This window comes from Carassius carassius, chromosome 14 (assembly GCF_963082965.1).
Source record: "Carassius carassius chromosome 14, fCarCar2.1, whole genome shotgun sequence".
Classification (NCBI taxonomy): Eukaryota; Metazoa; Chordata; class Actinopteri; order Cypriniformes; family Cyprinidae; genus Carassius; species Carassius carassius.
The window spans coordinates 28,685,563-28,710,245 of NC_081768.1; the positions used below are offsets into that span (position 1 = coordinate 28,685,563).

Sequence of the window (24,683 nt, forward strand, 5' to 3'; positions counted from 1 at the left end):
ATTTTTATATTCATTTATATTCATTTTATTCCTTAATTTCAATCTCTTTGCTTGATGTTCTGGATGCTTTTGTAGAATAGTCTACTCCAAAAGCTTGTTATGCGAATAAAGCTTTTATTACACTGACTGGAATTTTTGCTGGAATGCAGTTTAAATGTAACATATATTTCATTTTATTTTTGGATAATTAATATACTGTAATTATTAGAGATGCACCAATTGCAATTTTCTTGGCCGATTCCGATTTCTATTTTTTTGTAAGTTTGATCTGCTGATACCCCCCGATATCCCCCCTAAAAAAACTGGAAAAAATATTCTCAGCTCTTTTCAACATTAATAATAATAATAATAATAATGATAGTGATAATAATAACAATAAATTTTTGTAGAACATATGATTGTTAAAAGGATTTCTGAAGGATTGTGTGACTGGAGTAATGATGCAAAAAATTCAGCTTTGAAAGTCAGCTTTGATTTTTCTTAATAAACTATTTAACTGCACTCCCAAGTGGATATTAAATTATGTTGTGGGATAATTAAATATATTCTAAATAAACTATAAACATAAAATGATATAGATTTATTTTGTCCTCACATTCTTTCTTGTAACTCCTCCCTCTCAGTGGCACAGATGACTGAAAGGCTCATTATGCAACTCATTATGCAGGCCTTTGTCTTCTCAGGTGTAAATCACAATGATATTCATAATAGTTGACGCCTACTCGCATATGACTTTTACCGACAAAAAGTGTCTTCGAATATTTAAATCAATATATTGTTTTCTGTGAGTGAGTAAACAAGATGATTTTTACATAATTTAGAAAGAAAAATTCTAGGCTACAAGCTCCAGTTCTCAAAAGTCCAGGGAACCAATGTTCTGTATTTGTTTTATTGCCTTATTCAAGTGATTTAACATTTTACATTTTTCACTTACCACGCATAATATATTTTTTTCTCAAAAACACAATCATGTACATACATGCTGCTCACATATTATTATAGCCAAGTTTGTGCTGATTACAGTCAGATTAGACTTTAGCCATTTAGATGTGTATAAGAAACTGAAAAAAAGCACAAATGTCAGGGCATGACAAAACTTCTCCAGGCCTCAAAAATCCTCTTAGACTCCAGAGGGTTAAACAGGTTCTCCCCACTCGGTGATGCACCCACTGAGAAACCTGATGAAAGTGCTCTAGTTATTGCCGATTCTATTTAATGGAATGTGAAAATAGAGACACCAGCCACCATAGTCCAGGAGCCAGAGTGCCAGACATCTTGGCAAATTTAAAAGTGCTGGCTAATTCTAAACACTTTATACAGTAAGATTGTTATTAGATTAGATTAGATTCAACTTTATTGTCATTATGCAGAGTACAAGTACAGAGCTAATGAAATGCAGTTAGCATCTAACCAGAAGTGCAAGAATATAGTGTTTTATATACATAAAAGTGCAGAGTAAGTAAAGCTATGATATACAGAATGTACAGTGGAGTTGCTATATACAATATTGATCAAAGTATATAGAGAATATAAATATGAATGCAATGTAGGGATTGTATGTACATTATGAACAGAGCAATGAAGGATTATATATGCATTATGATTAGCAGGAATGTGAGAACAGTGGTAATAAATACAGTTGGATGAGTGTGCAAAAGTATTGTTGAACAATGTATTATATGCAAAATAACAGTAGTGCAATGATATTTTTTGTAGAAATAGTTTACTTTGCTTGTACAGTAACAACTTTAGACAGTTTATAGTGTAATAGCTTTAACCATGTGCAGTCTGTGCAAAATATGAATAGTGCAAATAATGTATGTAAAGTACTGTGACCAGTGCAGTAAAAGAGCAGGTGCAGGTTAGATTGGTGGTGTGGAGTTTAGAAGTGTCACAGCCTCAGGAAAGAAGCTCTTCCAGAGCCTACTAGTTCGAGAGCGTAGGCTCCTGTAACGCCTGCCGGATGGAAGGAGGGTGAAAAGTCCATGGTTAGGGTGAGAGGCATCCTTGATGGTGTTTCTTGCCCTGCCCAGACAGCGCTTGTGATAAATGTTCTTGATGGAAGATAATGGGGTGCCGGTGATCTGTTGAGCAGTTTTCACCACCCACTGGAGTGCTTTGCGGTCAGATGCAGAGCAATTGCTGTACCACACTAAGATGCAGTTTGTGAGTATGCTCTCAATGGTACAGCGGTAGAATTCAGCAAGGATCCTGGGACTGAGGTGAACTTTTTTAAGGCTCCGTAAGAAGTAAAGGCGCTGTTGTGCCTTTTTGACCAGGGTGGAGGTGTTTAGGGACCAGGTGAGGTCATCTGAGATGTGGATGCCAAGGAACTTGAAACTCGACACACGCTCCACTACAGCTCCGTTGATGGAGATGGGTGTGTGTGCATGATTCCTAGTCCGCCTGAAGTCCACAATGATCTCCTTATTCATGCTGGTGCTAAAGATGTTCGACTTCGCCAGTCGGAGATAACTTAAAATAACATTAAAGAGGTGTGTGAACTTGCAAGCACGATGTCAGACACTGTGATATGCTCTGGTCCCCTCCCTGCTTACCATGGTGATGAGATACATAGCGGATTGTCATCACTTAATGGCTGGATGTCTCAGTGGTGCCCGCAGAATAAATTAGGTTTCATAGACAATTGGACAAGCTTTTGGGGCAGACCTGACCTGTTGAAAAGAGATGGTCTTCATCCCTCCTGGGGTGGTGCCGCTATTTTCTCTATAGATATGACACATAGTCTTAGAGTTTGTACTTGACTAACTGGGGCCCAGGTCAGGAAGCAGACAGACTGGCTAAATCGACTGTCTGCTAGCCGCCTCATGCCACAGGAATCAGTTATTTCTCAGCACAGCTCTCAGAGACTCTTTCACCTAGATATTACACTATAGAGACTGTGTCTGTTCCCTGAACAAGAAAATACAAAAAATGTCCAAACCAATTTAAGAGTAACAATTTAATTGATGTTCAACAAATAAAAAACAGATGCAATACAGATAAACACATGATAAAGCTTGGCTTATTGAATATCAGGTCCCTTTATACAAAAGCACTTTTTGTAAATGATATGATCACTGATCATAATCTAGATGTGCTCTGTTTGACAGAAACCTGGCGGAAACCTGATGATTAAATTATTTTAAATGAGCCCCCCCCCATACCGCCCCCCCCCCACAAGATTACTGTTATATACATGAGCCACTTTAAAAAAAAAAAGGTAAAAAGGGGGAGGTATTGCTTCAATTTATTGTCACATACCTGGACTAATTTTTTGTGTTTTTGCCCCTGTGTTCCAGTTTCTGTCTTCCGTGTGTGGTTTGATTAGTTCCCAGGTGTGTCTATTCATTTCTCCATGTGTTCTATTTCCCGGTTAATTTAGTGATTCCATCCACCTGTGTTTCCCCATTATCCCTTGTATAAGAGCCTTGTCCTTTCAGTTCTGTTTGGTCGGGTCTAACAGTCACTTGCCACTTGTTACTTGTTACTTGCCACCAGTTACCAGTTACTTGCTACTTACCTGTGTCTTCCTCTGTGATCCATGTTTGGATAATGCCTATGTTGGATATAATAAAGCCTTGTTTCGTTTATCCTTCGGTTCCGTGTTCCTTCCAGCAGCGTAAGCCGTGACAGAAGACCCGACCCAAAAGTTTAAAAACCTGCGTGTTTTCCCTCCATTTTGTTTTCCGTTTTTTCAGTCTTTTTCTTTCCGTAGTGAACTGAACTCCAAGTGCAGAGCGTTGTCGAACGAAGATGGTCCTCGGGAGGACTTCGCCGCGTTTGTAGAGTGGAATCTGGTGAGAAATGGGTCACCTCTCACGGTCTGCCCAATGGAGGATCTCGCCAGGTCCACTCTGGACCCAGAGCCCAGCCTACAATCTCCCCACGGTATGGGGCATAAGCCCGAGCCCACCGATGACGGAGAGCCAGAGAGCAACCCGTCAGACCAGGTGCGAGAGCCGGCGACACTGCCCACCACGAGGGAGCAAAATGTGGAGCGCCAAATGGGTCAACCTGTGTTTCCCCATTATCCCTTGTATAAGAGCCTTGTCCTTTCAGTTCTGTTTGGTCGGGTCTACCAGTCACTTGCCACTTGTTACTTGTTACTTGCCACCAGTTACCAGTTACTTGCTACTTACCTGTGTCTTCCTCTGTGATCCATGTTTAGATAATGCCTATGTTGGATATAATAAAGCCTTGTTTCGTTTATCCTTCGGTTCCGTGTTCCTTCCAGAAGCGTAAGCCGTGACAGAAGACCCGACCCAAAAGTCTAAAAACCTGCGTGTTTTCCCTCCATTTTGTTTTCCGTTTTTTCAGTCTTTTTCTTTCCGTAGTGTGTCATGGATCCCCTCTATCGCCCCGAATTCCTCCTTCTCCTGCTGAAGCAGGAGGAACTTTCTCTCGAGGACCATACCAGGCGGTTTTTACTGCTAGCTAATGTCACCAGCTACCCGGACAGCGCGCTCTGCTGCTTCTATCACGCCAGCCTGAACTCCAAGTGCAGAGCGTTGTCGAACGAAGATGGTCCTCGGGAGGACTTCGCCGCGTTTGTAGAGTGGAATCTGGTGAGAAATGGGTCACCTCTCACGGTCTGCCCAATGGAGGATCTCGCCAGGTCCACTCTGGACCCAGAGCCCAGCCTACAATCTCCCCACGGTACGGGGCATAAGCCCGAGCCCACCGATGACGGAGAGCCAGAGAGCAACCCGTCAGACCAGGTGCGAGAGCCGGCGACACTGCCCACCACGAGGGAGCAAAATGTGGAGCGCCAAATGGGTCAAAATGAGGGGGTTTTCACCGATGCCTGACCCTCCGTTAAGCCCAGGACGGGCTCCTGATCCTCCGTTAAGCCCAGGACGGGCTCCTGATCCCCCGTTAAGCCCAGGACGGGCTCCTGATCCCCCGTTAAGCTCAGGACGGGCTCCTGATCCCCCGTTAAGCCCAGGACGGGGTCCTGATCCCCCGTTAAGCCCAGGACGGGCTCCTGATCCCCGTTAAGCCCAGGACGGGCTCCTGAACCCCAGTTAAGCCCAGGAAGGGCTCCAGCCCCAGAGCTCACTCCAGTGCCTGCTCCTCCGAAATTTCCACCCTCCCACCCACTCCTGCCTCCTCCTCCTGGCTGCCCCTCTGCTCGCCCTCAGCCTACCATCATTGTGGTGCGAGCTCAGTGGGACCGCCATCCTCCAGCGCCGCCTTGGCTGGCGTCTCCCTCACCTCCGTCTCCAGCCTCTGAGGCCTGGACTCCGCCTCGGCCCGTTGGCTCCACCATGGCTCCTAGCTCCTTCCTCTCCGCCGTGGCCCGGCAGTCCACATGCTCTGCCTGGCTCCCTCGTCCCTCCGGCTCCGCCTTGGTCTGGCGTCGTCCATCCTATGCCTCGGGACTCCACTCCTCCGGCTTCGCCTCATCCCTCCGTCCCTCCGGCACCGTCAGGCTCCTTCATCCCCTCGGCTACACCTCAGTCCTCGGTCACTCTGGCCTCACCGCGGCCTTCCGGATCCACATCGCCGCGTCAGTCACCAGAGCCATCAGTTCCGCCTAGGACCTCCGGCTCCTCCCCATCACCCTGGCTCTTCGGCTCTCCGTCTCCGCCTCGGGCTCCTCCTCCACTTGCTCCGTTGCCGTGGGTCGAGTCCCTGGAGTCGGCGACCATTCCTCCTCCATGGCTCCTTCCACCGTCGGCCTAAGAGCATTGTCCTTTCAGTTCTGTTTGGTCGGGTCTACCTGTCACTTGCCACTTGTTACTTGTTACTTGCCACCAGTTACCAGTTACTTGCTACTTACCTGTGTCTTCCTCTGTGATCCATGTTTGGATAATGCCTATGTTGGATATAATAAAGCCTTGTTTCGTTTATCCTTCGGTTCCGTGTTCCTTCCAGCAGCGTAAGCCGTGACATTTATAACAATGTTTGAGTATTTCTCAGAGGGCAGGCTTCAAGTATAACTCATTTGAAGTAATGGTGCTTCATATAAAATTATCCAGAGAAACAAGTGTTAATGATAAATCCCATTTGATGTTTGTACTGGCTACAGTATACAGGCCACCAGGGCACCATACAGACAATAGTTTGCTGATTTTACATCCGAGTTAGTGCTGGCTGCAGAAAAAGTTTTAATTGTTGGTGATTTTAATATCCATGTTGATAATGAAAAAGATGCATTGGGATCAACATTTATAGACATTCTGAACTCTATTGGGTTTAGAAAACTAGTCTTAGGTCCTACATTGTTGAAATCATACTCTAGACTCATACTCAGCTGGAGGAAAACAAAACTAGAGGTATTTCATAGTGCTTGGCGGGAAAGTAACCTATCCTACAAGAAAAGCATTAAAAACTGCTAGATCTGATTACTTTTAGTCTCTTTTAGAAGAAAACAAACAAAACCCCAGGTATTTATTCAATACAGTGGCTAAATTAACGAAAAATAAAGCATCAACAAGTGTTGACATTTCTCAACATCACAGCAATAATGACTTTATGAATTACTTCTAAGATCGATACTATTAGTAATAAAATTGTAACCATGCAGCCGTCAGCTATCTGTAACAGGGCTGACAAGTCGTGAGACGTGTGGATCCATGTGCAAGCATTTATTAGACAGAAGCGTGGTCATAACAGACATGGGTCAAACACTAACAAACAGGTATATAGACAAAACACAAGAAAGAGGGTAGAGCAAAGAAGTGACTAGATTGAAAGCTATAAACTGAAACAAGACTATGAAAACAAACATGGAATGGCTTTGTATTGGCTGCCAATATTTGGCAATATGTGAGAGGAAGTCAGATGCTTATAAAGCATGTCTGATGATTGTGCTGTGTGTGTAATTGGGGGCAGCTGTGTGTTATAATTTACAGGTGAATGTGATTGTTGCAGTGGAGCATGGCAAATGTAGTCCAGGGTGTACTGTGTAGTATGAGAATCTGTGTTGTGGACGATGACCTTGTGCACTATATATCCCCTGAGGAACAGTTCAACTCAATCTCTACTATAGGAGAGGAATAATTGTATAAAACTTTAAAATATTCTAAACCAACAACATGTATGTTAGACACTATTCCATCTAAACTCCTTAAAGAGGTGCTTCCAGAAGTCATAGAGTCTCTTCTTAATATTATTAATTACTCATTGTCGTTAGGATATGTCCCCAAAACCTTCAAACTGGCTGTTATTAAGACTCTTATCAAAAACCCACAACTTGACCCCAAAGAACTAGTTAATTATAGACCGATCTCGAATCTCCTTTCTCTTTTCAAGATACTACAAAAGGTAGTATCCTCACAATTATATTCCTTCTTAGAGAAAAATTGTATCTTTGAGGATTTCCAGTCAGGATTTAGAATGTATCATAGTACTGAGACTGCTCTCCTTAGAGTTACAAATGACCCGCTCTTATCATCTGATCGTGGTTGTATCTCTCTGTATTAGTGCTATTGGGTCTTAGTGCTGCGTTCAACACTATTGACCACAACATTCTTTTGCTTATAATAGAAAACTTTGTTGGCAATAATGGAAGTCCATTAGCATGGTTTAAATCATACTTATATGACCACCAGCAATTTGTAGCAGTGAATGAAGAGGTATCATATCGATCACAGATGCAGCATGGATACCTCAAGGCTAGGACTAGGGCCATTACTCTTCAGGCTTTACATGTTACCCTTTGGAGATATCATCAGGAAACACTGTGTTAGCTTTCACTGTTATGCTGATGATATGCAGCTCTATATTTCTTTGCAGCCGGGCAAAACATACCAATTTGAAAAAATAATGGAATGCATAGTTGATATAAAAATTGGATGAGGAGTAATTTCTTACTGCTAAATTCTGAAAAAAAACTGAGGTGTTAATTATAATAATAATCCATTTACACACTGAATTATTTTCTATGCACTTTACTGTCCATTGCAATAGTGTAAATTATGTTCATAGTTCTGCCTATAAGGTACATACACTTTTACATAATCCATCTGTATAGTATGTTCATATTACACCTATCTGTATATCATGCCAATAGTATTTAGTAAATTATGTCCATAATACTCATCTGTATAGTTATTGTTCATATTATAGACCTTGTATATTCTGTACTTATTGCACTTCTGGTTAGATCCTTACTGCATTTCGTTGCCTTGTAACTTACATGTGCAGTGACAATAAAGTTGAATCTAATCTAATCTATAGGACCCCTTTGCTGTCAAAGATCGTCAACGGCCCCAGATTATTATTGTTTATATTGTTTATAGTCCAAAGTTGCATATACATGGAGATATATGGATATATGTACTGATGTTTACTTCATATTTCTTCAGACAGAATCATAATTTCTATAGATTTTCCACTGATTTATGCAAACTGATGATAATGATCTGCTCCCAGCGCTGTCTCTGTGTGTATACTCTTTTTTGTTGTACTTTTATAGTAGGACTTCTGATAATAGTGGGGTAAATGTATACTAGGATTGAAGCAATGTGGCTTATGACTGACACTTCATGACTTATTAGAGATTTAATTATCGAATGGCGGATTCACAAATGATCGCTTTAGTACATTCGGCAGGCAATTATACAATAATGATATTAAATAGTGGGGCAAAATCGGCTGCCAGGCCACCGGGAATTGTCCCGGTTCTCCCGGTGTCCAGTCCGCTCCTGATTTCCACAGACAGGCAGAATGTGCAAGTCATATATTGCATTTTTGGGGCTTAATATTCACAGACACTAGTCCATGTCATGTTTTGATTCAAGTGTACTGACCTTAGTGACCTACTTTTGATTTAGTCATCCAAAATGAGGCATATTCCGTCCGCGTTAGGCATTCCGTTTTTATGACTGGATTCTACGAACCAGACTGTATTTCCGCATCCCGGGAATTATTAGGGCGGTATGTCTCAGAATAGTCAGTGCAATTTGGGAAAGAAATCAGTTAAATCTGTATGTGGATGTGTGTAAATATTCAAATATAATCCCCTTTGTAATCGTTAAAAATTTCATAAGTAACTGTAATTTAATTACTAATTTTTTCGTAGTAACTGTAACTAATTACAGTTACAATAATTTTGTAATTAAATTACGTAACGCCGTTACATGTAACTAGTTACTCCCCAACACTGTTTACGGGTTAATCGACTTCAGAGGGTTAAAAACCTATCTCTTAAACCTGGCTTACACATAACACACTAATGCGCTTCTAATATCCAAATCCAGTAAAGGATTTTTATGTTGCATTAATTAGGTAAACCGGAACCGGGAACACTTCCCATAACACCCGATGCACTTGCTACTTCGTTAGAAGAATAGCATCTACGCTAATATTAGTCTGTTTCTCTCTTATTCCATGGTCACCGTAGCCACCAGATCCAGTCTGTATCCAGATCAGAGGGTCACTGCAGTCACCCGGATCCAGTGTGGGTCAGCACCTAGAAAGGACCTCTACAGCCCTGAAAGACAGTGGAGACCAGGACAACTAGAAGAGCCCCAGAGACAGATCCCCCATAAAGACCTTGTCTCAGATGACCACCGGGACAAGCCCCCAGGAAACAGGTGATTCTTCTGCACAATCTGAATTTGCTGCAGCTTGGAATTGAACTGCTGGTTTCGTTTGGCCATAGAAGAACTGGCCCCTGACTGAGCCTGGTTTCTCCCAAGGTTTTTTCTCCATTCTGTCACCGATGGAGTTTTGGTTCCTTGCCACTGTCACCTCTGGCTTGCTTAGTTGGGGACACTTCATTTACAGTGATATCATTGACTTGATTGCAAATGATTGCACAGATACTATTTAAATTGAACTGAGCTGAATGATGACATCACTGAATTCAATGATAAACTGCCTTTAACTGTCATTTTGCATTATTAACACCTTTTTTCCTAATTAATGTTGTTCAGTTGCTTTGACAATCTTTTTGGTTTAAAGTGCTATATAAATAAAGGTGAAGGTGATGATGACACACATACTGACTAAGCAGTTGCATGCTTTTTTGGAACACTGCTGTAAACCTCTGACCTTGCCAGTGATGCTTGTAGTCGCAGGTGCGGGACAGAGCAATCATCATTGCACTGTAGAGAGGCAGGATCATGGCACAGAGACGCCAGCTGCGCCCGCGTCCAGCAGCTGTGAAGCACTGCAACTTGCCTGCCAAGTATAATGAAGTAAAGCCCAGACCAGAGAAAGCATCTAAAACAAAAGGAGAAAGAAACAGAAATAGAAAAAGTAAGTGCAAAGTCCTGTAAGAAACCATATAAAGCAGGAAACACATCATGTAAGAAAGCTCTTTTATATCTAAATTGTCTCCTAGACAGCAGCAATATTAAATAGAACTGCTGTCTCATCCATCTGAAACAGAATCACTATAAAACACCCTAATTGTTCTAATCTTTCTAAATGCACAGAACAGAACTTGGATTTATTTTAATTCCATGAAAAGTCATAAAAGAAAATTTAAAGAAAATTTAAAGAAAATTTGTGAACACTCTTATTACTTTTTTTTCTCTCTGGCAACTTGAGGTAACATAAAAGAAACAAGTTAGTTTTCCCCCCTAACATTTTAAAATCTATATTTTACATTAACAATGATTAAATTCAAGTTTATTTGTATAGCGCTTTTTATTATACAAATCATTGCAAAGCAACTTTACAGAAAATTAAGTTTCTACAATATGTAGTAGTAGCTTATCAGTGGTGGCTTTCAGTTTGTGTGCATATAACATAATTTTAATTTATTCAATTTCAGAACAATTAATAAAATACGTAGTCAACCAGACGATGAACACTATTAACAGCAATTATTATATGATGTAATCACACTTGTAGCAATATTTGTTAGTTCTGTATGTTGTTTCAGGGTTAGCATCATCTGATGTCCTCTGAGGGGTTGGCATCATCTCTTCTCAGGTGTTCTGGATCCAGACTGGAGCTTGTGTAAATCCTAGTTATCACGGGATATAAATATCGTGGCAAAACAGAGAAACAAACAGAGACATAATTTGCATAGCTGGTGTTCCAACCAAGTAAAATTAATTAGTTTAACCCAAGCTAAAGAATAATAATGCGCATTTGATCAGATACAACTGCAGTCACAAATTATGAGATGTGTTATTCGAATGCTTGGTGAAAGAGATGTGTTTTTAATCTGAATTTAATCAGAGAGAGTGTGTCTGAACCCCGAACATTATCAGGAAGGCTATTCCAGAGTTTGGGAGCCAAATGCAAAAAAGCCCTATCTCCTTTAGTGGACTTTGCTATCCTAGGAACTACCAAAAGTCCAGCGTTTTGTGACCTTAAGGAGCATGATGGATTGTAGCATGGTATAAGGCTAGTTAGGTACACAGAAGCTAAACCATTTAGGGCCTTATAGGTAAGTAATAATAATCTGTAACTGATACAGAACTTAATAGGTAGCCAGTGCAGAGACTGTAAAATTGGGGTAATATGATCATATTTTCTTGATGTGGTAATGACTCTGGCCGCTGCATTTTGGACTACCTGTAGCTTGTTTATTGAGGATGCAGGACAACCACCTAGCAGTGCATTACAAAAGTCCAGTGAACTAGCTATTCTGCATCAGAAACAGGTAACATGTAGCTTGGCAATGTTTCTAAGAAGGAAGAATGTTGTTTTTGTAACATGGGAAATATGGTTTTCAAAAGACAAGTTGCTGTCTAATATAACACCCAGATTTTTGACTGTAGATGAATTAACAGTACATCCGTAGTTGCAAACTGTAGTCTACGTGTTTCTGTGTAATGTTTTTTGGTCCAATAAGTAATATCTCTGTCTTATCCGAATTTAAAAGGAAACATTTATTGGTCATCCAATCGTTTAAATTTTTAACACACTGTTAGCTAAGATAATTTAGAAGTTTCATCTGGTCTCGTTGAGATATATAGTTGAGTATCAACAATGCTTTTAATTAATTACTAAAGCTATTAAAAAATTAACTTGAATAGAGATTTGGAGCTTTGCGCTGTTACATTAATGATAAAGGTATCAGCAAAACTTATGATTGTATGAAACTGAATAATTTGGTATCCAATATACCAGTTCAAAATTATGTTGGATTTAGAAAAGTGATTACGCAAAATGGCAGAACACACAGCATTAGTTTTACTAATTAAGGGTTTCACATTTACACTGACAGTTATGGTCTTACAAAAACACTGGATCTTATTCACTAAGCATGCATATGCACACATTTGTGCATGAAATCTAGGTAGCAAGAGTGTGTGATCTTAGCCTGTCTTACCCTGTCTTGTGTTTGTTCTTAATGTGTTACTTTCTGTCTAGAGTGCTATTTTTAAGTCAACTTACAGTTTAGTCCTTTTGCTTCAGTGGTTGCATTGCCTGGTGTGTCTTGTTTCCATGTTGTGTTGTTGGTGTCTCTGCGTAATGCCCAGTGTTTTAGTCAGTCTTGGTAGTTGTTCTATTTGAGAAGTTGTTGTGTGTAGTTCCTTTGCCTTTTTCTTCCTGTGTTCTGTTTATGATTTCATGTTCTCAATGACCTTGTTTTTAATAGTAATAAACTGGTTGCATTTCGATTCTGCCTCTCCTTTTCCCTGCTTATGATAATGTATGCAAATGTATTTGTGCATTTAGCTTATTGTGTTCAATCTTGTTTTGTTTCTTTGTGTCCTGTTGTCTTCTGTATTATAAAGGACTCTTTGTGTACTAGTGTTGTGCCAGCAGCTTTTAAAATAGCTGTGGTTACACCAGTACCAAAAAAAACAAACATTGATTATGAAAACCTTAAAATCTCCCTTTTCTTGCTAAAGTTTTGGAGCCAGTTGTTGCTACTTGCTACTGCTAACTGAAAACAATCTTTTTGGGCCTTTGCTGTCTGGTTTCCGTAAATTTCATAGCATTAGAACAGCATTGGTCAAGGTCACTAATGATCTGCTAATTGCCTCAGATTCTGGCTGTCTTTCAGTTTTGGTACTTTTTGATCTCAGTGCCACTTTTAACACAGTAGATCATTCTTTTTTAATTACTTGTGGGGAAGTCGTGGCCTAATCATTAAAAAGTTTCGGGCTGGCAAAACCATGACTGAGGTGCCATTGCGGAGGCACTGAACCCCCAACTGCTCCCCGGGTGCCGCAGCACAAATGGCTGCCCACTGCTCCGGGTGTGTGTTCATTTTAGATGGGTTAAATGCAGAGCATGAATTCTGAGTATGGGTCACCATACTTGGCTGTATGTCACGTCACTTTCACTTTGTTTAGAAACCATTTGGGGATCTCTGATACTGTACATAACTGGTGCTAACTCACAGATCAACAATTTGTTACCATGGGTGGATTTAGGTCAGAGCTTTATTTATTTGTCAGAACTTTAAACTCCCTATACCCCAATGCATGACATTCACTCCTCTGATATATTTTTGTTAACTGTTCCATCAAAACATTTAAGATTGAAAACTACGGAACTCTTTATTCACGGAAATAAGGCAAGCAAAATATCGTAACATTTTTAAATCTCACCTAAAACTCATTCCTTCAGGGTAACTTTTATTTTAAAAAATTTAAATATAAATTTTATATTATTTTATTTTTAAGTGTTTTGAATGCACATTTATTTTTTTATTTATTTTATTTTTTGCTTATTTTATAATATTTATATGGTGTATTTTTATGTTTTATTTTTTGATGTAAAGTGCTTTGAGATGCAACATTTAAAGGGACTATAGAAAATAATGATTATTATTATTGTTATTATCCAAGATTAGGTTAGTGTTTGACTTGAAGCAGGACTGCGCAGACTTATCGGTCAATGACATCAAAGCATGGGCATAGAATACATTTAAATTCAAAGAGAAAATATTTTAGATGAATTACTTTTTGTTTATATCCAAAATGTGATGAACACTCTCATGAAGTATGTTTTATTCACACTCGAAGTCGGAGGGTGCTCTCGTGTAGAAAGTCCAAAACTGAGTCATAGAAGTAACAACAACAAGGCATTTTTGCAGAAAATACATGTACGATTGCTACAAATACATGGTTTATACACTGTAAAAAAAGAAAAGGTGACATAACTTAAAATTACGAGGCAACTTGCTGCACAGCTTTTTTTTGATTTTACTCAACTTTTAAACTAAGTAGTTCACTTAACTCAATTCACTGAGTAAGGTCACATGTCTTCCAGCTTAAGATCTTTTGTTCAGCTAATTGAGTTTTTATAGTAAAAAAAAAAACATAGAAAATGATCAAATTTCAACGTTTAATGTTATTTTCACTGGACTTAATAAAGTACGTTCAGTTGACTAAAAATGTGTTACAACATTACAAGTAAAAAAAAAAAAACTCCTACATGCTTGATATTTTGGTCCAGGTTTTATTTAAAACCAGCAGCAACATATTGGTAATGGAAAAAACAAACAATGTCCAACACTTTAGCCATAGTCATTCTTAAAAAAGTAATTAAAAAGAGTAGGCAGAAGAATTGTTTTTTTTTTTTTTTTAAGTACTTTAACATTCAATGTGTTATCACATTCAACCAGTCCTAACTACTTTAAATGTTCTATGTTTAACATTTTTAATTGTTAACACGAAACATGTTACAAAATGAGCAATATAAGCGCAAGTTAAAGGAACACGCTGACTTTTTGGGACTTTAGCTTATTCAGCGTATCCACCACAGTTAGGGTTAGAATTCTTCATCTGTCCAGTCTGTTGACGCACTTCATTACACATGCGCCAACCTCGTGGTCATTACAGTGTGCATACTCCAACCTCCAACCCAACTTGTATGCGTATTAACTTGCCTTAAATTAAACTGAAAAAGTGTAGTATATTAACTAATCATAAAATATCATTAGGAAAAAAATATTACAGAATAAAAATTATTGGTAATTGCTCAGCAGTGTATTTGATATCTTAGCCAAATAAATAAATAATGTCAGTTAGACCAAAATAAGACCCCCACACTTCTGAAATGATGGCTACGCCCCTGCATCAAAGTACCACAAGAGCAATTTGAAAGGAGTCATCTGCTTTCTTTGGCTCTCATGGTACATGGATGTATAATAATGATTGGTCTGTGCAGCATAAACAGCCAAAACCAGGAAACTTCAAGCAATATAGAAATCCAAGCAAGGACATGTCTTGTTAAAATGACATATATGGTCACCCTAGTTTGTAAGTACACTCTGTGGTTTCTTCCCCCCAACGAGAGAGCCAGGCCCTTCATATCACTTCCTCCGAAGAGGTTGATTTGATGAGTATCCACACTGAGGACTTGTCACAAAAGTCCCTCCCATATGAGGAGCTCATGGAGCTTATAATTTGCGCTGTGGCCAAGTTGATAATCAATTGGCCAGCCGAGAAGCAGTACATTCATCAGAAGAGGAAATTATACAAACACACTCCCCCACCATGGCATCTTTTCTGAAGGCCCCAAGGCTTCCCACCAAACTGGGGAAAGCTCATACAAGTCAGGTCAGTGCATGTCTGCACACCATGGCGGTGTTACAGGCGTACCATGCTGAACGGCTATGGAACCAAGCAACAAAGAGGAGGTAGAACTGCATCGGGCCATGGTTCTCTCTCTCCGTGCAACCAAGGAAACAGAGTCATTGGCCATTCAATGGCAGCACTGGTAGACACTGAGAGGCATCTGTGGTTGAATCTGTCCAAGCTGCAAGACAAGACAGGTAATGTTCCTGCTGGATGCTCCACTCTCACCTAATGGCCTCTTTGGCAGTGCAGTAAATATTGTTGTCAAGAGGTGTCCGAAAGTTAGGAAGCAGGTGACAGCATTCCAGCTCTACCTCCTGCATTGTCCTCAGGTCCTCAGGGCTGCTGAGTAGGGAGCAGGCCCAGCTGTCCAGTTCCTCATGCCGCCAGGCCCAGAAATTAAGCATTGCAACACGTACCACATCGCAGAAGGATGGGGGCTCAGGGTGCACTCTCAGTCATGGTCTTCTGTAGAGAAGTCAGATCTGCAGACAGTCAATACCTCGGCTAAGAAGTCCTGGCACCACAAGCGGCTTAGAGGGCAGACCTCTCTGGGAAGGAGAGGTACACACCTCAGTGTATGGTGCCTTATCCTCATCAGTGCCCTCTGGTGCCTCACTATTAATTTCGCAGGGCAATGATGGTCACTGTTTTTGTTGGTAACATCATGCTATTGTGTATATTAAAAAAGGTCACTTTTTAATATACAGGTGCATCTAAAAAATTTTGAATATCATGGAAAAGTTATTTATTTTTGTAATTTAATCCAAAAAAGCAAACTTTCTTATATTCTATAATTATTGCACACAAACTATAACATTTCAATTTTTTTTTTTTAATTCTGATGGTTATGACTTACAGCTTAGGAAAATTAAAGATTCAGTATTCAGAGGGGAGAAGGATGAAGGGGAATCGGAACAGATAAAGAGTAATAAAGGGAAGATAAATCGTAAAATAAATCAAGAAATGTTAAGAGTAGAAAAGTGGATTACCAGCAAAATAAGGAAGAGTTTAAAGTTCTGTTTAAGTGCTGTTTAAGTGAGGGATGACAGTGGGGGTTTTGGAACTATTGCCCACTGAAAATCTCAAGTGCTATAAAATGGAAGGTTGGAGACATCAGGCAAGCTAAGACTTTAGTGATTGGCATGTTGATGATAATGTTTAAAACAGCTGAACAATAAACTAAAAGCTGTAAAGTGCAGCATTTCAGCGGTAAGTGTGTAGAGGGTTTCATCCCTGGATCAAATGGAGCAAAAACAGTTATTTATAATGTGCTTATGAAATTTCAGAGGAAGAATTAAAAAACAGTCTGAAAAGGGGGAAGGTGGTTAAAGCTACCCGCATGGGAAAGAACCAAAGAGGACAAGGTAGAGAAAGCTCTGCCGTATTTTTGCCATTTATGGAAAAAGATTTGCCAGAGAAAGTCATGCTAGGCTATCTGTGTTTCAAAGTTAGGAAGTATAAAAGACCTCATCTGAGATGTTAAAAGTGTCAGAGGTTTGGGCACATAGCAGCAATATGTAGAGGTAAACACAGATGTGGAAATAGTAGTGAAGATCGTGACATAAAAGAGTGTAAAAGTCAGCCTAAATGCTGTAATTGTGGGGGAAACCATGTGGCTGCATTTAAATGGTGTCCCTCTCATGAAAAGGCTATAGTAGTGCAGAAAGGCCCCACGTGCAGCTGGTATACCTAAGCCAGTGCTCTCAAGCCCATTCCTCATTCCTCTGTCTGTACCACTTCCCACTATGGTGTCACGTTCGGTGTTACAGCAAACACGGAGAGGGAACCAATTGCAGGTAAGTCATTTATTAAAGGGTAATCTAAAGGGGTAAACAGTCCAGGCAGGGTCAAAACCAGAATATCCAAACATACATAAACAAGACACGAAGACAAGGCAAGGCAAGAAGCGACGGACATGAATAAACTTTCATCATTAAACAAGGACTCCGTAACATAGACTCAGACAGGCCGGGCATAAATACATAGAAGGATAATGAGGGAACAGGAGACAGGTGGGGAACAATCAATTACTCAACAGGAGGAAGGTGACCAAATAAGGGAACAGGAAGTGATAAGGTGACAGACACCGTGAGAAAGGAGGACACCTAGTGGAAACCCAGGGAACACAACCCAGACACTGTGACAGTACCCCCCCTCTACGGAGCGGCTCCCAGACGCTCCACAACAGACACAAAACAGAGACCAGGAGGGAGGCGGACAGGTGGAGGCTCAGGGGGAGGGACGGAGGGCCAGAAACGAAAAACATGGGGAACAGGCACCAGAATGTAAACACAAAACAGGGAGACCAGGAGGGAGGAGGACCGGAGGAGGTTCAGGGGGAGGGATGGAGGGCCAGACTAACAGAGAGGAACAGGGACAGGGGTGAACACAAAAACAAAAGGCAAAAAACAACATGAAGCCCCCCAGGGCGGACCAGAAGACCACCACATCCTTGGGGTCGAGGCCAGAGTCCTCCAGGGTGGGGCAGAAGACCACCACAACCGTGTAGTCAGGGCGAGAGCCCCCCGGGGGCGGAGCAGAAGACCACTACGTCCTTGTGGTCAGGGCAGAAGCCCCCCAGGGCGGAGCAGAAGACCACCACGTCCTTGTGGTCAGGGCGGAAGCCCCCCAGGGTGGAGCAGAAGACCACCACAACCGTGAGGTCAGGAATGAAGCCCCCCAGGGCGGAGCAGAAGGCCACCACCACCGTGTGGTCAGGGCGGAAGCCCCCCAGGGCGGAGCAGAAGACCACCACAACCGTGTGGTCAGAACGGAAGCACCCCAGGGCGGAGCAAAAGACCACCACGTCCTTGTGGTCGAAGCCAGAGTCCTCCAGGGCGGAGCGGAAGGCCACCACAACCGTGTGGTCAGGGCGGAAGGCCCCCAGGGCGGGGCAGAAAACCACCACAGCCATGTGGTCAGGACCAGAGCCCCCCAAGGCGGAGCAGATCTCCGTGCAGCCGGACCAACGGGACGACTAAACTCTGGTAAACCCCTGATGTCCTTACTGGACTCCAGAAGATCGGTGCTGGTCTGACTCTGCTCTCGAAGATCCTTGGTGACTGGCCTTTGTTCATGAAGACCATCGGTGACTTGCACTTGTACATGAAGATCATTGGTGACTTGCATTTGCTCATGAAGATCAATGGTGACTTGCCTTTGTTCATGAAGATCAGAGGTGACCTGCCTTTGTTCATGAAGATCACCAGTGACTTGACTCAGTCCTTGAAAATCACCGGTGACTTGACTCAGTCCTTAAAAATCACCAGTGACTTGACTCAGTCCTTGAAAATCACCAGTGACTTGACTTGACTCTGAAAGGTCAACGGTGACCAGCCTATTCTCTGGAAAGTCCATGGTACCTAGCCCTGGCTCTGGGAGGTCATCAGTGACTAGCCCTGACTCTGGAAGATCAGCGGTGACTAGCCCTGACTCTGGAAGATCAGCGGTTACTAGCCCTGACTCTGGAGGGTCAGCGGTGACTTGACTTGACTCTGAAAGGTCAACGGTGACCAGCCTAGTCTCTGGAGGGTCCACGAACACCTGACTCGACTCTGGAGAGTTCACTGGAACCTGACTCGACTCTGGGGGGTCAACAGGAACCTGACTCGACTCTGGGGGGTTGGCTGGAACCTGACTCGACTCTGGGGGGTTGGCTGGAACCTGACTCGACTCTGGAGAGTTCGCTGGAACCTGACTCGACTCTGGAGAGTTCGCTGGAACCTGACTCGACTCTGGAGAGTTCACTGGAAACTGACTCGACTCTGGGGGGTCAACAGGAACCTTACTCGACTCTGGAGAGTCTACTGGAACCTGACTGGACTCTGGAGAGTCCACTGGAACCTGACTCGACTCTGGAGGGTCAACTGGAACCTGACTCGACTCTGGAGGGTCAACTGGAACCTGACTTGACTCCGGAGAGTTCACTGGAACCTGACTCGACTCCGGAGAGTTCACTGGAACCTGACTCGACTCCGGAGAGTTCACTGGGACCCGACTCGACTCCGGAGAGTTCACTGGCACCTGACTCGACTCTGGAGAGTTCACTGGCACCTGACTCGACTCTGGAGAGTTCACTGGCACCTGACTCGACTCTGGAGAGTTCACTGGCACCTGACTCGACTCTGGAGGGTCAACTGGAACCTGACTCGACTCTGGAGGGTCAACTGGAACCTGACTCGACTCTGGAGGGTCAACTGGAACTTGACTCGACTCTGGAGAGTTCACTGGAACCTGACTCGAATCCAGAGGGTCAGCTGTGACTCTCATCCTGTGCAGCGGCGCTGGGCAAGCTGCCATCTTGGGCCATGACTCTGGACAGGCGGCCATCTTGTACTGTGGTGCTGGGCTGGCGGCCATCTTGGGTTGTGGCACTGGACTGGCGGCCATCTTGTACTGTGGCGCTGGACCGGTTGCCAATTTGGGCATTGGCGCTGGGTTAGCGGCCATCTTGTGCTGTGGCGCTGGACTGATGGCCATTTTGTGTTGTGGCGCTAGGCTGACGGCCATCTTGGGCTGTGGCGCTAGGCTGACGGCCATCTTGGGCTGTGGTGCTAGGCTGACGGCCATCTTGGACTGTGGCGCTGGGCTGGCGGCCATCTTGGGCTGTGGCGCTGGAACGGTGGCCAATTTGGGCATTGGCGCTGGGTTAGCGGCCATCTTGTGCTGTGGCGCTTGGCTGGTTGCCATCCTGGGCAGTGGTGCTGGGCCATCTGCTCCTCCGTGGTGGGCTTCTGCTCTGTCTGCTCCAACCTGGTGGTCTTCTGCTCCTCTGTGGTGGTCTTCTACTCCATCTGCTCCAGATGTCACTCATCCATCATATGGACTCTTGCACCACACTAACTGTTACACTATACCCTGGACTGCATTTTCCATCATCCATTACACTGATTTCACACAGCTGTCAACAAACTCCTGCTCACCTTAAAGTGATTACACCCATTATATAACACACACTTAGATCCTGCCCAAGTGGCCAAGTATTGTTTGCCATTTATCCCTGTGATAGCTGATAGCTATGTTATGAAGCCAGTTCCTGGTCTAGTTCTTAGTTCAGTTATTTTTTTAGTCTATTTGTGTTTACTGATTTCCTGGTTTCCGATTCTTGCCGGTTTTTTTCCTGGATTTCTCACTGCTGTGTGTGTGCACTTGGATTGGTTAAATGCAGAGCACCAATTCCGAGTATGGGTTACCATACTTGGCAAATGTCACAACTTTCACCTTCACATAAAATCCTTAACTTTTGTAAAATTATTTAGCCAGTGTGTTATCAAAAGTTGTGATTGAAGGAATGAGCTGGCCATTAGGTTTTGTACAAGAACAGAGTTTTCTGTCATTGCAGTAAATGTCCTCACTGTGGCATATGACTGGATCTATATTCTATAATAATTTTTTCAGATGAAGGGTGAATTATAGTCATGTGCAGTCTTTACCATGGTAATGCTTCTACATACATTATCACATGGTATAATGTAATGTAAAATGCGGTAGTTGATGCCATCTGTCTCCCTTATTCTGATATATCTCTGATCAATGTATTATCTGTAATAATGTAAACATAGTGGTTCTGTCTGTGGCCTATTGAGATCTGACCTTGATAATGGCAGCCATTTTAAGGGCTGACTCTGACTGGAGCCTGGCAACCATCTTGGGAAATGAAAGTTCTGGCATGAAAGTGGCAATTAATACTGGACTAGAAATCATCATAAGTGTGTGGCATGGTGGCAATCCTGGTCGGCCGGACTCCGTGGCTACTGGAGCCCATGGCCTACTGACCCCCTGCAAAAACTGTTTAGGGGAGACTTCCTCTTCCACTTCCACTATAGTAGATCCACAAAACAATAAACCAAAGTCAATATATATTGAGCCAGGGACCAACCTGGATACTCATCAGGCAAGTTAAGGCTAATATCCAGGTTAAGCCGCTCCAAAAACTGTCCCTCAACAATGCATCATCACCAGGTACAAGGTGGCAATGCAAAAGAAACTCCTCCATATAAGCCTCAATATTACATCCCCTTTGATAAATGGAACAAAGTTTCTTTAAAAGGTCACTTGACGTGGGGTCATGTTGGATCTCTTGTTTCGGTGAGTGGTTCTGTTACGAATGAGCAGAAGCAGGCAATAGGCAGCGGGTCCAAATGCAGTTTAAGATCTTTTTAATGACAGTCCACAAAGATATACATCCCAAATACATGACAGAACCAAGAAAGTATCTCCAGAAACACAGGAGGTAGCACTTATCAACCACTCACACTGACAATAGCAGACCAGGTTAATCAGAATCTGGCTAATTTGGTTCTTCGAACATAACTGCCATTAATGATTAGTATGACTGGAATGAGTTATCTGAGATAATAGCATGTTCATGGGTTGGTTTAAAAGGGGCTATCGATACTCAAAACCATGATCAGCAATGCAGTGATTTGCTGGCGGCAAGATGGCAACATAATGACATCATATAATTAAAAAAAGACACCTGACAAAAACTTGAAAGGTTTCTGGACTTTTATAAGGAAACAGCCAAGCAAACGAAATTACATAAATGTTATAATAGATAAATGAAATGTGTGTTGTTTAGATTCACAATTTATACTATTTGTACAATCTTTACATTTTTATTTCAATGTAGTAATGAGCTATTAATTTAATTTTATATTTGGACAGATTTGTTACGTGACAGCATTAATGAAAGTTTATTAAGGGTCAAGATCATGTTATCTGCATCTCCTGCACCATCAAGCCACTCCCATAATATCTGTCATCACTCAAATGAATGCACGACTCTACATTATATGTAAAATATGTGTGTAAGATTTGAATACAATTATGAAGTAATCATTTTATAACGAATAAATATTTCTGTGAGTAAAATTTGATCTGTCTATAGTAGGCTATTATGGTCTACACAACATTATTACATTATTTTTAATTCTTAAATTATTATTATTTTAAATTATTGTCCCTGGACAACAGGTCAGGATCAGTAGGATACTCTTGTTATAAAGTAGCGGTGGTAGTGAACAGATTCTAAGGATCAGTTCTGGTTATTACATGAAATAAGCCTGCTTCTGAGCAGGTTTAAGTTTACGGACCTGTTGTTATGACAGCAGCTCCGGGATGAGCTTCGAAGAACCAAATGATCCAAGATCATGCCAATCATTAACAATCAAGTCCAGCTAACTGAGTTAGCAATGTACAAAGAACAGGCCCCTGGTATTAAATCAACATAATCGGGTCTGGAACAGGAAACTAAGCAAATATTAATTTAGGAAACACATGGGTAGCAAAACACAACCAAAACTTGGAACAGTGTCTGACACAACGCCCCCCTCAGGATGGCGTGTCTTCAGGTCATAACATCCAAAGGGGAGGGGGTGGTTGCTATGGAGGCCCACTGTCCCGTATGTGTCCTGAGGGACCTCCAGAGTGCCTCAGGCCATAAGCAGTACCTGTTCGGACGCCATAGCAGAGTAGGTGACTCTGGAGGCCTTGTCCTCTATGGCTGGAACCTTACTACCCCAAAAAAACATATATTTGGCGAAATTTACGGGGCTGTACTTGGGGGCTGGAACCCTCCCTGGGCTTAATGGGGGATCTAGAGCCATCCCTGGACTTAATTGGGGATCAGACACCCTCCATGGGCTAAACAGGGAGACAGAAGCCCTCCCTGGGCTTAACTCGGGATCAGGAGCCCTCTGTGGGCTATACTCGGGAACAGACTATACTCAGGAACAGGAGCCCTTGCTGGGCTGAACTGGGGATCAGGATAGTGCTTACGTGGTTCTGGCACTGGAAGGTGCTCTAGAGGAGCAGGCACAGCAAAGCACTTTCGAGGAGCTGGCACTGGAGTGAGTTTTGGGGCAGGAGCCAACACTGGAGTGAGTTTTGGGGTTGGAGCCAACACTGGAGGGAGCTCTGTGGCTGGAGCTGACACTGACACTGACAGAGCTGACACTCTGGAGGAGCAGGCACTTGAGGGCACTCTGGAAGGTGCTTACGAGGAGTGGACACTGGAGCTGGAACTGACACTGGGGCCACGTGAATGCTTGGCAGGCTTGTCATATTAATGTTCGGTGAGGTTGCCATATTAACTGCTGGCTGACTTGACTAGAAAACTGCTGGCAGAGGGGTTCCGGATCAGAGCTCCGTTGGATGATGGAATGTCATCCTGATCTGGAACAGCACTTCTGAACCACTTCTGTGGGCTCTCCTGAACCAATGTGACAAATATTGTTTGTTCCTCCATTCGGGGATGTGGATAATACTTATTAGTATCATGGACAAGCATGTGTGAGACATTTCTTTAAAAATGTCCTTTTGAGATCCAAAAAAGAAAAAATGCATACAACATTAGAAAAACACATGGGTGACTTAATTTTCATTTTTGGGTGAATTATCCCATTTAAATATTTCAAATCATATCATGATTGAAAGATATGGCCTGTCAATTTGATTATTATATTTGTTTATTCTAATCTACTCTATGACACAGATTTGTGCATAGTGACATAATGACATCATTATGTCATTTAGCAACTTTTAGCAACAAATGGACCTGCCTTTAGCAACTTCCTCTGAAAATTACATGGCATAACTGAAAACACAAACTTGTGCATATCAATACACACTTGCAATACAAACTCGCTGAATTTGCTCTCTCTCTCTCTCGGCTTGTTTAGTGTGCAGGTGTGTGTCTGTGGGCATGGTCCTTGATCATGACTGATTAACAGCACCACCTGCGTCCCATTGTGTGTGTCTATTTAAGTGCACTAACTGGTGTCTCATGTTGTCAGATCGTTGTGGTTCTTCCCTGTGTTCCGTTCTGTTCTCCTGGCTGTGTTGTTCTTTGTCGAGTCTTCTTGTTCCCTGCACCGGAATCACGAGCACCTTCATTAGGATGATCACCGAGGATCATCACTGTTGTCCACTGAGGTCCCTGTGTCACCCACCATCAGAGCTTGTGCTCGTCGCCACTCTCCCTCCATGTCTTGAACTTCTTTGTTGTCTGTTTGTCTGACCATCTTCTTTTATTGTCATTAAACCGCCTTGCACTTGCATCCTGCCTCTGAGTTGTGATAGAACGATCTGACCACCATCATGGATGCAGCAGGCGCTACCAGCTGGAACGAATTTGCCTCTTGTAGCATGGCGAGGATGGATCAACAAGAGGAAAGCATCGCCAACACAGGTCGGGCGATCCAAGCTCTTGTTGCGCAGGTGTCCAAGCTC

The 24,683-nt window shown here is 42.5% G+C and overlaps 1 protein-coding gene across 1 annotated transcript in view; it reads right to left on the reverse strand.

The window, feature by feature from the left end:
• plpp4 (phospholipid phosphatase 4) overlaps positions 1-24,683 on the reverse strand; it is a 289,271-nt gene that overhangs the window by 38,199 nt on the left and 226,389 nt on the right. The window contains exon 6 of the mRNA XM_059566817.1: positions 10,006-10,176. Within this exon, the coding sequence (XP_059422800.1) occupies positions 10,006-10,176 (171 nt within the window). The remainder of the gene's footprint in view (positions 1-10,005; positions 10,177-24,683) is intronic.